The sequence below is a fragment of the Heteronotia binoei genome, chromosome 8 (assembly GCF_032191835.1).
Source record: "Heteronotia binoei isolate CCM8104 ecotype False Entrance Well chromosome 8, APGP_CSIRO_Hbin_v1, whole genome shotgun sequence".
Taxonomy (NCBI): Eukaryota; Metazoa; Chordata; class Lepidosauria; order Squamata; family Gekkonidae; genus Heteronotia; species Heteronotia binoei.
In genome coordinates, this window is record NC_083230.1 from 86,553,849 (window position 1) to 86,568,430 (window position 14,582).

General features: G+C 45.6%; 1 protein-coding gene across 1 annotated transcript in view; it reads left to right on the plus strand.

Annotated features, from left to right (window-relative positions):
• Positions 1-14,582, plus strand: part of MYH9 (myosin heavy chain 9) — a 104,530-nt gene that overhangs the window by 42,630 nt on the left and 47,318 nt on the right. Inside the window, exons 4-5 of the mRNA XM_060245524.1 lie at positions 12,565-12,592; positions 13,623-13,716. Coding sequence (XP_060101507.1) covers positions 12,565-12,592; positions 13,623-13,716 — 122 coding nt within the window. The remainder of the gene's footprint in view (positions 1-12,564; positions 12,593-13,622; positions 13,717-14,582) is intronic.

Sequence of the window (14,582 nt, forward strand, 5' to 3'; positions counted from 1 at the left end):
ACATCCTAAATATGTACTGAAACATTCCTTGAATAGTTCAGGCTCCATTGGCTTCTTTTCTGTTGTGGGATAATCCAGCAGATATGGGGGGAGGGTGAAACTCTAGAGTGATGAAGAAGAAACCCATAGTGGGTTTTACTATTTTTGTTCTGTAGTAGGGAGAGTATTCACTGAACTTGCATTTTCTTAATGCCCTAAAGGTTCTGAAACGTAGAATCTAAGTTATTTTTTTCTACTTGTGTACCTTAAAATATTTCAAATCTTACATATGAAAATCTTATGGATTTTAGAAGTTGTGGTCAGGAATGTTCTGTTTGCTGCTCATAGTAGCACTACTTATCCCTTTGAATCACACTTGTTTATGCTGCTGTTGTGTTTTGAACTGATTGACAAAGAGTGTTTCTTAATATAGGACATTGTTTTATAAGGAGCTGATAGTGACCCATGATCTTAGTATTAACTTACCTGCATTTCTCCTTATACTTAAGGAAGGGAATGTTTGTCACTGCTTGCCTTTGAAATTATGTCACCTCAATTACACCAACAGCAAGTTCTCTGCATTCTAGAATTATTTTTCAGATTTTTCCTCCAAATGTTACTCTCTCAGACTAGTCCCTTTGTTCTAATTTAATGTAATTCCTCTGTAGCTACCATAGGTAAACTTGATTGTATGTGAGGTGTTGCCTTGAGAAGTAAAAAAAACAACACTGAACCCTCAGAAGTCCTGTTCTCCCCCCTCCCCCCAAGTTTTCATCTTGTTGCAAATTTCCTGCTGAAATTGGGGAATATCTGTATAATGGCAGTTCACTGTAGTGTGGTTTTGGCTGTTGTGATATTCAGTCCATACCCATTGGTCATGTTAGCCTTGTCCATCAATCTGTTATCTACAGTGGCAACAATTGTCGGCTTTTGCAAGGGAAGCTGTGCTAGCTTGGGAGGTGCGGGTAGGGTTCATTCAGGGGTGAAAGTAAGCTAGTACTCTGGTAAAAAAGTGACCAACGTAATACCTCCCATCTTCTGTTTTGAGGGCTCACTGTCTTGGGGAGATGGCAGTACAAGTTAAGAAATCCAAATTATTTTAATCCCTGGGTTCACCTGACTGCAGTTTTTCTCTACATTGTAAGGTCTTCCCAAGAGTCTGAAAAAAGCATATTTGGGTATTCTTACTGTAACAAAATTGTACAATTGCAGAAAATCCTTGCTAGAAACCTATGAAGCCACAGGGAGAAACCCTACCAGTATTACCACAGATTAGGTGGAAAGGAGCTGACCTGAATAACTTTTCTTCCTGGGCTACACCTGCCCCAGAAGGCTAAGATAGATCCAGTCAACTGATCCCCAGCAGCCATCATGGGAATTGGTATGAGAATATCAGTAGGCATTTTTTTAAATTGCTTTTGAGCGGTAACAAGTTTGCACCTCTTTGAAAAGGCAAGTTGTGTACTAACTAAGCGGCAAGTTGTGTAGTAACTAAGCGGGTTCTAAATGTCGGGCAGACAGAATCAACTCCAGTTCCATCAGCCTTGACTTGGACATGATCTAGAGTGAATGAGTAGATATAAACTAGAGTTGTGCAAAAAATTTTTTGGAATTAATCAGATTCGGAAATATACGGGGCCGAAACATTCGGAATATATATTTCTGAATATACCACCCAAAGAGGGTACCCCTATCCCACCATTATACCCTATAGGTCATTCAACTCAATGACAACATAGGGCATAATCAGAGGCTACTGGGGGGCAGGGGGTTTGAGGGAGAGCTCCTAAAATTGCATAGAACCCACAGGGGACTCTCCCCTACAAAACCCCCAAGTCCCAAAAAGATTGGGCCGGGGGGTCCCTGTCTTTGGGCTCCCCAAAAGGCCCATTGCCACCAATGCTGGGGAAAGCCCAATTAGCCACTTCCTCCACTATAATTGCTGTGGGGAAAGTGGCTCTGGCCAGAGGGGGGGTTTGAGGGAGAGGCCCCAAAACTGCAGGGCAGCTTCAGGGAACTCCCTTACATACAACCCCCCTGGCCCAAAAAGACTGCGCCCATCTGTGGGCACCCCAAAAGAACACTGTTCCCAATGGTGAGAAAAAAACAATTAGAGCCTTTCCACACTATAATTAACGTGGGAAAAGTGGCTCTGGGGAGCAGGGGGTTTTGAGGAGAGCCCCTCAAACTGCTGTGCAGCTTCAGGGCACTGTCCCACACAAAACCCACAAGGCCAAAAAAAAACCTGAACCAGGGGGTCCAATTCCTGGGGCGCCTAAAGCCAAACCTAACTTCACATCAGAGAATCTCTAAAGGACTCAAATGCACTACATCCATCTATCTATTCTATGAACCCTACTGGCCTGGAACCAATATAAACCCAGTTGCCAATGTCCCTGCCACACAAAACACAATCTGCTCAAGGCCTAGCTGCAGCAAACCCAGATGCCAGCTCTCCACCCCTGCCCCAAACAACGCGGGAAGAGCTGGCCAAACACAACAAGCATGCTGGTTCTGGGTCTCTCACCCAGATGCCAGCTTCCTTGCCACAGAACATGCAATCTACAGATGCCAGCTCTCCAGCCCTGCCCCAAACAACACAACTCTCAAACAAGAGAAGCGGTGGACCACACCTAACTCCACATCATTCTGTATATGACACAAAGAAAAAAGCATTTAGACTTAACTTGAGTGATGGATGGTTGGCAGGTCCAGGCTCTTTTGCATTACCCAGGGTGCACCACGAGGAGATGAGCCAGAGTTGCACCCCAAATGAGGAAGATCACTGGGAGGGCCTCAGATTGTGTGAGATGAACCATTCCTTCTCTCTCAGCTCAGCAGCAACACACCAGCTATCACTGTCCCATTAGAGGGACCTCAGCATTGATATGGCTGCTGGCTGCCTGTCATCATCACTGGCACCTCCCTATTTCTTCGTCCTGCCCCTGAAAAAAAAACCTGGGTTATCGTGGCTGGGCCTGTGGGTGCTGTCGGTTACAGTTGGGGGCTGCACTGGCCCTTTCAGTATTATTAGGCATGTGTGGATAGGGACTGGGGAAATTTGGATTGCTTTGCAGGTTTTAAATCAGCATTCACTTTTGGTTTGGGGATGGATGAGGGGGGGGGTGCACTGCCAATCAATTTGTGAGTGAGTTTTTGGGCTGTCTTTGGACTCTAGTCTACGTTTAGTGGGAGAGCGTTTTACAACCACCTTCCAAGCATGGACCAAGGGAGGATGCAGGCACAAGTTGGTGCACGTCATTCACTCTCAAAGTCTACGTTCGGGAAGCTGAACAGAGGCAAGTTGACCTTCAGGAAGACCAACTGCTCAACTGTCCAGGGTTGCAGGCGATTGTGATATGGGCAGACAATGTCACCCATATGTGAAAAGACGTGCTCGCTCTGCACGCTCGTCAGTGGGCATGAGAGGAACGCCTTGGCCACAGAGGAGAGGGCTGCCAGACCCCCTCCTTCACAACCCAGTAGTCCAAAGGAGACGTTTCCTGCGACTTGTTGGGCTCCGAAAGATAGTCCCTCACCATCGCAGCACCCGTCTCCGCTCTCAGGGGACTACCGCTCTCAGGGGACTACCGCTCTCAGGGGCCAATGAGCCACTTGATGAGTGTCATCTCGGCACTCTTCTTGGTGTGAGTCTGGTGGGAAACAGCTGGGGAGGTTGCGGATGAACAGCAGTGGAAGTGGCAGATGAGCTGCTTCCACCCCCCTCCTTCTCAGCTACCAGCACTGGGCCCGCCCTGACTCTGCAGCGCTCGACCTTCTGGGAGAACTCGTCTCGCCAGTGATCGAGCTCGTTGGCCCACTTGGTGATCGTGGCTTTAAGGCGTGGGTCTAATATGGTCGCCATCATGTAGACTTTATCCTGGGTGAAAGTCTGAAAGCAGGCCTCAAGCCCTTCCTGCAGGGTGTGCACTGCTGGAAGAACATCTGCACGGCCTTGAGCTGGCACTAGAAACAAGGCCAGGTCCTCACTGGACATGGGGGCGACCAGTGCAATGCTCGCTGTATCAGACGAGAGCATTTCTGTGTGGGTCTTGAACGGCCCAAGAACCTCCACGGTCTGAGAAATGACCACCCAATCCTCTTGGGTCAGGCGGTTCTTGTCTCGAAAGATCCTTGTCTCAGAGACAAAGGCATCCAGGGCTGCTCTCTGCTGCACCATGTGCTCCAGCATGGCACAGGTGGAGTTCCAGCGTTTGCTGACATCACCGATCAGGCGGTGCCCTGGCACGCCTGTCAGTGTCTGTTTCTCACACAGCAGATACGAGTCCGTATTGCTGCGTGAGAAGTGACCAGTGATGTGCCGACACTTCTGGAGCAGAAGTCGGTACTCATGAGTTGCAGCTAGATACTGACGATCCTGGCTTTTCGTCTGGCTCAATGCATCCTTAACCACGAGGTGGAGAATCATAGAATCATAGAGTTGGAAGGGACCTCTAGGGTCATCTAGTCCAACCCCCTGCACAATGCAGGAAACTCACAAACACTTCCCCCTAAATTCACAGGGTCTTCATTGCTGTCAGATGGCCATCTAGCCTTTGTTTAAAAACTTCCAAGGAAGGAGAACCCACCACCTCCCGAGGAAGTCTGTTCCACTGAGGAATCGCTCTAACGGTCAGGAAGTTCTTCCTAATGTTGAGCTGGAAACTCTTTTGATTTAATTTCAACCCACTGGTTCTGGTCCTACCTTCCGGGGCCACAGAAAACAATTCCACACCATCCTCTATATGACAGCCCGTCAAGTACTTGAAGATTTGAGATCATATCACCTCTCAGCCACCTCCTCTCCAGGCTAAATATCTCCAGCTCCTTCAACTTTTCCTCATAGGACTTGGTCTCCAGACCCCTCACCATCTTTGTTGCCCTCCTCTGCACCCGTTCCAGCTTGTCTATATCCTTCTTAAAATGTGGTGCCCAAAACTTCACACAATACTCCAGGTGAGGTCTTAGCAGAGCAAAGTGATACCATCACATCACGTGATCTGGGCACTATACTTCTGTTAATACAGCCCAAAATTGCATTTGCCTTTTTAGCCACCGCATCACACAGTTGACTCATGTTCAGCGTATGATCCACTAAGACCCCTAGATCCTTTTTCCACATACTACTGCTAAGACAAGTCTCTCCCATCCTATAACCATGCATTGGAAGGTGGGCCATACATGGAAGGCGTTTTAGGCCACGCTGGACAGCCGCCTTGATGTTGGAGCCACCGTCAGTCACCACGAAGCCCATGGTGACGTCCCTGCTGCCTACCCAGCCTTCTGTTGTGAGAGGATGGCTCCAAGAGTGTCTGCTGTGTGCGGCACGTAGACTACTTCCTCCTCAACCAGCTTCTCCTCCAGCTGCTACACAACACTCTGCACCCTCCTTGGGATGATCGTTTTGGACAGAAGACTGTCCCCAAAGCTCATCTCCAAAGAGGACTGCTCTTGCTGTTCTTCTTCCGGCTGCTGAGGCCGAGCGACATCAGCTGGAGGAGAGACTACCCGAGCAGCAGACCCCTGCTCAATGCCAGCACCTAATGGCACCTCTACTCGGGGCACCCCAGCAGCAGCCTCGATGAAATGTCCAAGGCGGGCCTTCATCACACTCCAGCCAGAGGTCGGAGTGCTGGAATGCGGCTGTGGAGTGGCCCTATGCACAGGTGGTGGTGGGGAGCTGGGTCCTCTCTGTCCCTCCACCCCTCTAGTCTTCTCTTTGGACTTGCCCCCAGGGCACCTGTTCTGCTGCCTGTCACTCTTGTCACCCTTGGCCAGTCTCACATAACCTGAAATGAGAGTGTGGTTTTTTACAAACCTAACTTACTACACTGTACCCTGAACCAACAGGTGCCCTGACTTCTTTTTAAAAACTCTCCCACCAAAACTTGTTTGTTTTTTTGGTCCCTAACCTGTCCTTCTTTGGGTTGGGGTAGCAGTCTAGTAAAGTTTAGGAGACTAGGTGATCCTGCTTCTACCTGGCTACAGTTTTTAAAAGGCTACCTTGAGATGAAGGCAATCCTTGTTATATCCTCTAGTTAAACTTCTGCTAACTAGGTCCTGGGACAAACCAGATTTCCTTGCAAACTAGAAATCAGGTGTCCCCTGTAACTAGAGAGAAGCTGTGGTTTACCCTATGGAAATCTAAGGATGCACTGGCTTTCAGTGGCTGAAAGCAAGATGCACTGCAACCCTAGTCTCTTAAAAAGGGAGCCTGATGTGGCCTAGTAGTCACACTGCCTTTTATGAGAAACCTAAAATCTTTTTAAATTGCCCCTATCTGGCCTAGTTGAATTTTGAAAGAAGATAAAGCCCTAAACTGGATTAATTTTCTTTTAAATTTCAAAAAACACAATCTCTAAAAACACCCTTATTAATGGGGCAGCCTATTTAGTGACCCTAGCCAAACCGAAAGCACCCTCAGACTCCAAAAATAGCTCTATAAAAACATAAAAGTGACCCACCCCACACAGCCCAAACACCAACCCCCTCACACCAATCAGAGGTAATTAAAAAAAAACAAAACGTGACAGAGAAACTTACCTTTTAACCCCCCCCCCCAAAAAAAAAACACAAACAAACAAAAAACAAACCAGAACCAGGAAAAGGGACAACAGGACAGAATACAAAATCAACAGCAACAGATCCAAACAAATCCAACTGAGAAATGGCCAACAAATTCAACTGTTAAAAAACTGAACTTTTAAACAATGAAAACACTTAAGACCAAATCAGTCAACACCCCCCCACAAAAAAGAAAAAAAAAACCCAGAACCAGGAAAAGGGATAACAGGACAGGATGCAAAACCAACAGCAACGGATTCAAACAAATCCAACTGAGAAAAGGCCAACAAATTCAACTGTTAAAAAACTGAACTTTTTAACAATAGAAATTAGGCCAAAGCCTCCCCCCAGGAACCAGAACCAGAAGAGAAAAGGAGCAATAGCAGCAACACAGCAGCAACAAATCAAACACGGAATCCTTTTAAAACAGTAAAAAACTTGACTTTTAACAATACAGGAACTTAACCAACCCCTCCCATCCAAAAAACCTTCACCCTAACCCCAAGAAATCCAAGCCCCCCAAATCAGGAAAAGTAAAAGGAGACTGCACCTTTAAAAGTTCTCTCACTAAAGTAAGATATAGGCAAATTGGCAACCCCCCACCCCAGGCCCCCTCCCCCAGCAGAACCCCCTAACCCTAGCTCCTAATAAGCCACCCACTCTCCCAAATCTGGATAAGTAAAGGGACTCTGAGTCTTAAAAAGTCCTTTTACTTTTATCCTAACTAAAATAAAAACAAGAACCCCAAGACTGTCTTACCTTAGATGTCTTCTCTAGGCAGGTCAGGCAAGGCTGAGAGAGAGCAGCAGCAGCTGAGGCCAAGGGCCAGAGCAGCACAATCTCTCTCTCACACCAACACAGCAGCAATGGAATGGAGTCCAGCCAGGCAGACTCCTTAAAATGGTTCTCTTGCCCTACACAGAGCAGTTTCAAAAAATTCCACTGCTCTGTGATTGGCCAGAAAACAGCGTTTACTTGGATACCCAAGTAAACAAAAGAACAACAATGTTGCTGATGGCTGGGGGATTAACCCAGCCATCAGCTACACAACAGCCCTGCAAGCAAATGCATGCTTTGGATTGGCTGCTGGGCCTCCTCTCCCCCTCCCTCCCTGATCCCAGGGAGGCTATGGGAGAGGCGGGAAAAGGCTTCCAAAGGCGGGAAAGGAGGCAAGCAGCTTCCCTGAGGCTGCAGAAGCTCCTTTCCCACCTTTTACATTGAGTTCCATACACTTCCGAATATTGATGCGGAAGTATATGGGGAGCTGTATACGGCTCCCGTATAATGCCTTCCAATTGGATTCGGAAGTATATGACGCTGTATACTTCCGAATCGGGGTATTCGGCGGTCTGTTCGGTTTGGCTGAACCGAATGCACACCCCTAATATAAACCCGCTAACAGGAAATGAATTCTAGCATTCTTTCCATATCTTTTTCCAGATCATTGTATTACATGATTAACAACTGTAGTGGTGTTCTTGGACTAAATAATTAAACCTAAAGAATATACAGACAACACACTGGTCATAATGGTTTACAAAAAGTACTGCCTTTTTAACTAATTTGCTTTCCTGAGTAAATACCTCTAGCAGGAAATGGAATGAGGTCTTAAAATCTGTGAAATTGTTCTAAATTGTCTTCAGTGAGCATAGTGGGAGGGGGGTGGTGTGGAAAATAGTTTTCATCTATTAGTTGCAAGGGCCATTTGACAAGATCCGCTAGCATCCATTTTACTACCCACTGCAAGTACTCCTGGAGAGTGAAGGAAACTTATCTAAAGCTCTAAAATTTTGCCTCTGCAATGGTATGACGCTAACAGGATAAGGCTTCTGTAATTTTCTTCTGGACTCTGTGTGTGTGTGTGCATGCACCAGTGTTCCCTTTAAGCTGAGTTAGTGTGAGCTAGCTCACAGATTTTTAGACTCCAGCTCATACATTTTTGTCATAGCTCAGTAAAAATTACCCCAGAGCACACTAATTTATGCATTAGCTCACAGCTTTAATGCCATTAGCTCACAAAGTAGAATTTTTGCTCACAAGACTCTGCAGCTTAGAGGGAACATTGGTGTGTGTGCACACATATGTTGGCCTTAAGCATCTTGGCCCTAACTTGTTATGGACTTTAATTTTCCTAAACTGGCTCTCAAACCTTTTTTCTGCTTTACTAGCTATTTCATCTCTGCTTGATTCTCATAACTTTTATTATCCAGGTACAAGAGATGTCAGGGATGAAATATCAATGTGTCAGGACTGTAGTCTCACTTGGAAAGTTTTTTCCAGGCAGAGAGAATGGGCTGGGGCTTGCTAGGATTTTTTTCCCCCCAGTGTGATGATGGAAGATGGCTGGCTGAAGGGACTCTCAGCAGTTTAAGAACATAAGAGAAGCCATGTTGGATCAGGCCATGGCCCATCCAGTACAACACTCTGTGTCACACAGTGGCCAAATTTTTTTTATATATATATACACACACTGTGGCTAATTGCCACTGATGGACCTCTGCTCCATATTTTTATCTAACCCCCTCTTGAAGCTGTCTATGCTTGTAGCCGCCACCACCTCCTGTGGCAGTGAATTCCACATGTTAATCACCCTTTGGGTGAAGAAGTTTGTTCTGCTCCTTTGTATTCTTCCTTCCTTGTTATTTTCTTTATTCCTTCATGGTATCTGTAGTGTGCCTCTGGTACAGTTATGTGTCCTAACTGCAGCTTATAAAATGCAGAGGGTCTGGCCGACCAGGGAGCACTCTCTTTTTCTGTGGTTAGGAAGCAGGCTTTGGCCATCTAGCTGTAGCTTGCCTGCGTTAATGAAGCGGCTGCAAACAAACCAGGGTCAAACCTTTTGCCTTTTTAGCTGTACTTCCTCTTAGCTGGAGAGATGATGTCACCATTGTGTGAGTGCTATATTCTCCTTTTATGGCGCTAAGCAGCCTCGACTCTGAGTTGCTTAGGCAGAGGAAGTGGGTGATAAAGGCTTGGTTAGGATGTTCTGTTACTGCGTTTGTGTAACCCTAAACTGCAAGTTGTATTTCCTTTCTTACCCCCATTTAAAACCAAGTCGTCTTCTTACAGTAGCACCTGAGAGAGTTACTTGGCACTTGGGAGCCTCCATAGCCTATGTTTAAGAGGTCTCTAATAAACTTTTGGCATCTGGCATTTTTATTTGCTTAAGAGAGCGGAGTAATGTTGTTGATTTGGCTACTGGGGCCCTCATAGATAGAACTATGCTAAAGCTTGCTTGGCTAAGCAGTTTGCTCAAGTGCTCCTAGATTGCTGGTGAAGTGGGCTTGAATCACAGTCAGTCTGTTTTCCTGTTATCAAAGATACTGGTATACCCTTGAGATCTTCCAAGTCAGTACATTTCACAACAGTCCTCTTTGTTTGAGGTTGCAAGAACAAACTGCAGCTAACATTGCTGCTACTTCAGAATAAGTAAGAACCATGCTTCTTTAAAATTCTTTGTTCACTACTTGAATTTCTCCATGCTTGAGACAAGTCTTGCAAACACTCAGAAAGGGGTTGGTTTAGGATTGCCAGGTGCGACTCAGGAAACATCTGGGGACTTTGGGGGTGGAACCAGGAGGCTTTGGGGGTAGAGCTAGGAGCAAGGATGTGACAAGCATGATTGAATTCTGTTCCTTTTAAATGCCTTTCCTTCACTGAAAATAGTGGAGGATGGGGGCAGCTTCTTTTAGGTCTCATAGAATTGGACCCCCTGATGTGGTGCTGAAAATTAGTGCCTCTATCCCAAAAAGCAGCTCCCCCAGATACCCACGGATCAGTTCTCCATTATGCCCTATGGGGACTGGTCTCCATAGAATGTAATGGAGAGGCCTGCAGACATTCAGCTCCCCCTTGCTTTCTGATAACTCTCATTAGCAGCGGGAGGACCTCCAGACTGGGGGATCCCCTGCTCCCAACTGGGGATTGGCAACCCTAGGTTGGTTAGGTTCACAGGCAATAGCTTTTCTGTTTGCTGCTCTCTGTGATACAGAATCACTGCTATAATTAGACTAATGGGTTACTTATTAAATATGCAGTTGAGAGATGTAACTCCAGGCATGTAGAATAGATGGAGATTCCTGTCAATTACCTCTTAATTGCCTTCTATAATGAACACTTGAGGATGCACATATTCCCCCCCCCCCCTCCGTGAGTTAGCAGAAGTCTGTCACTCAAGCCAGAAAGTGAAGATAGAGACTGCCTCTGCTATTGGCCAGTTTAGCCTCTGGAAATGGATGCCTCTGATCCTGGTATTTGAGCACTAATCCTGTCTGTGATGCACAGAGACTGGGTTACCGTAGAAAGGAAAATGTAATATTTTGGAATGTCTAGCTCTGTCAAAGGTAGAGAAAGCACCAGACAACTGCCCCCCTCTTTCACCTCATTAGACTGGTATGTGCTTGAGGAGGGGGGGGGATCTGATTGTTGAGCAACAGGAAGTAGGACACCATGCAGCATTTCTCAGTTGTCAGAGCACAGAAGAATTCTAGCTATCTCAGTGATGAATGCTTTACAGGACTGGGACCCCCCTCATCCCCAAAAGACTGCTTCCTTTTATGGTAGTGTCTGCATGCTGCCATGTGACTTGCCTATACTTGCAGGTACATTCCTTCAAGCTTAAAGAGGTGACTAACAGCCTTGCAGCAGACAGATGGGAAGGGGGGAAGCAATAAAGTGCTGGAAGGTACTGCTGGGCTTAAAAGCTTGTGGCAATGGGGGTTTCTCAGATTACGTCTCTGCTAATGGGTAAGGATCCTGTAAAGATTGAGTTTACTTTTCCCCCAGGGAAGCTCAACCTAAGGAGGCTGCTGAGTCATGTTTTCTCTGCCTCATGCTGAGCCTTTTCTGCCCCATTAAAGACAGCTCCTCCTGCATGCTGAAGAGGGTGCATGCAACAGAACTATAGATTTCTGGCTCAAATTGTAGTCTGCAAGCAAAGGAATCTTTCTTTTCCTGTATAACATCACCTGCAATCTTGCTTAAGCTTGCTACGTAATCCTTTACTTTTATGAAAAGTGGCACACACAAAACTACCCTTTGTGGAGGAACAATAATTCCTCAGCACTTGTGGCCTTGAAGAGTTCTGATGTTTCAGAGAACCAGTAGCCTTCCTGAAATTGCCTGTGTGATATAGAACCACCCAGTTGTGTCTGTGCTGCTGAATAAATCTCCTGAGGCTATGTGCAAGTGAATCATTAGTTAGTCCCCTGATCCTCCCTCTAAACGCCCAGTCATGCAGAAGCCTTCTGGTGTGTGTCTTTGTGATCCGTTGACCGATGAGAGACCTTAACTGGCGTGGCCTTCTGAATGGATCAGGGGTGCAAAAACATATACCTGTCACTTTTCAGGCATGTTGAGTGAAACAAAGAAAATAATCTTTTTACAGCAATAGCCTTAACTGGGTAGTAATTGCTGGGTACATAATGTGTTTGAGCTATATATACATGCATGGGTAAGTTACAAACTTTGAACCCCACTTCTTCTCTGGCTTGACTTTTCATCCTAATTGTAGTGAGAAAATGCACATGGCTTGGTGCGAAAAAGATGGATCTTGATTACTCTGGTGATTCACAAATTTAGCTTTATGCTCAGTTACAGGCAACATGGAATAAGAGGAGGAATGGAAGTTCAAAAATGAGTGAAAGTGCTGCCCACATGGACTTCTGGAAGACTTTGTATACACAGGAAAGGAGTGCATAAAAATGGGGTGGCCCTAAATGTCAGCAGGATTTCTGAATTGGCTGTTCTAGAAGCTCAGCTCTTTCTATGAACTGAAGTGACTAGAATTGCTGCAGGCTGTTTACCATCTCCCCTGTGTGGAACCTTCTATCAGGGAATGGAATCCAGATTTGGGTGTAAGAAAGCTCATATGTGAGCTTTCTGTTACAGGGCTGATAACTGTGCTTCGAGTTAAAGATATTAGGGTGTAAAGTGTTTTAAGCCTATACTGGGTGAAAAGACAGCATAAAAATGTTCCAAATAAGCAAACATTTTACCCTTTGTTTGTGATTTCATTTTCAGATCGAGAAGACCAGTCTATTCTCTGCACGTAAGTGCTTTCGTAACTTTCCTGTTGCTGATTATAGCGCTTGCAGTTAAAATATTGTGAAAAGGTAGAATCATAGAGTTGGAAATGACCCTCAAGGTCATCTAGTCCAACACCCTGCATAATATAAAGGTAAAGGTGCAAACCCTGTGCAAGCACCAGTCGTTTTCGACCCAGGTGATGTTGCTTTCACATTCACAGCAGACTTTTTAATGGGATGGTTTGCCATTGCCTTCCCCAGTCATCTACACTTTCCCCCCAGCAAACTGGGTACTCATTTTACTGACCTCAGAATAGTGGAAGGCTGTCAACCCTGAGCCAGCTACCTGAACCCAGCTTCCACCAGGATCAAACTCAGGTCGTGACCAGAGCTTAGGACTTCAGTACTGCAGTTTTACCACTGTGCGCCAAGGAGCTCTTCTTACCTCCCCCTAAGTTCACAGGATCAGCATTGCTGTCAGATGGTCATCTAGTCTCTGTTTAAAAGCCTCCAAGGAAGGAGAGCCCACCACTTCCCAAGGAAGTCTGTTCAACTACTCGAACTATCAGGAAGTACTTCCTAATGTTGAGCCGGAAACTCTTTTAATTTCAACCTATTGGTTCTGGTCCTACTATCTGGGGCGACAGAAAACAATTCTGCACCACCATCTGTATGACAGCCCTATATGACAGGTAGTTGATGAATAGGAGAACTTGTCCTGTGAAACCTACTCTTGAAACTCTGTAGCTCTTTGAACAGTGTCTGCAGGGTTTTTCATAAGGTTGCTGCTCGCTGCGAAAGATTGACAGCAGGTAACTGGTAGCAGACTGAACCCCCCAAGTAGAAATATTCCTTCAAAGGAAAATCGTTGGAGAACAGGGAGTGAACGAATAACCTAGAGATGATGGGTAGGTTGGCTGGTGATAATCTTATTCACTATGGTAATGTGAGGTTTGGGGTAATGTGTTAATTTGATTTCTAAAATGGTAGCTTGGAAGAAGGGGGAATAAATATATATATATATATATACTTAGTGATTTTTGTTTCTTGCAGAGGTGAATCAGGAGCTGGTAAGACGGAGAATACAAAGAAGGTCATTCAGTATCTGGCTCATGTTGCCTCATCACACAAGACCAAAAAAGATCAAGTAAGTAGTGAATTCTTGCTAAGGACTTTGCTTCTGCATTCAAACAGGTTTGGTATAGTAGTCAAGAGTGTGGACTCAAGTCTCCCACTCCTCCACTTGCAGCTGCTGATGTGACCTCGGGTCATTCACAAGTTCTCTTAGAGCTGTTCTCAAAAGAGCTGTCTTAGCCCCACTTACCTCACATGGTGTCTGTTGTGGAGATGGATAGGGAATGGAGATTGTAAACTACTCTGAGACTCCGAGCGAAGGGCAGGTTATAAATCCAATCTCTTTTGCTTCTTCAAACTGTATGTTCAAGTTATGAGATACTTTCAATAGCAAAGCACCAAATTTGTGCTAATGCGAATGGTCATAAATTCGTATGTGCACCACATCATGTGGTCTAATAGCCTCCCTAATCTGCTTCCACCTAATTTGGGGAAATTTAAAATGAAGTCTGCCTTGGCTTTGTTCTGATCTTCTAAAAGATTTGAGGATGCTACAGTTCCCCATAGGTTAATGCCATTTTATTTGTTTGAAACTAGCACAGCTGTGACCATTTTTGTTTTTGTTTGAGACAGAACACTTCACCACTAGAGTTTTCTGTTTTGTTTATATGGATGACAACCATAGGAGATCTCTGAAGTTACATACATGTATGCCTTTTGCACTGAGGGGTACCTATGAAGTATTCTCACTTATTTTTCCCCTTCTCTTGATGGATTATGTCCGAACTCACCAGTTGGGACTTTGTAGGTGAGCTGCACGTTTACTGCACGTTCTGCACCGAGAATGCGTGTGTTGCTCCATTGTGTGACCCCCCCCCCCCCCCCCGTAGCAGCTTTTCACTTCCACCAGTGTCACTTTCCTCACTAGAACTACCGTGT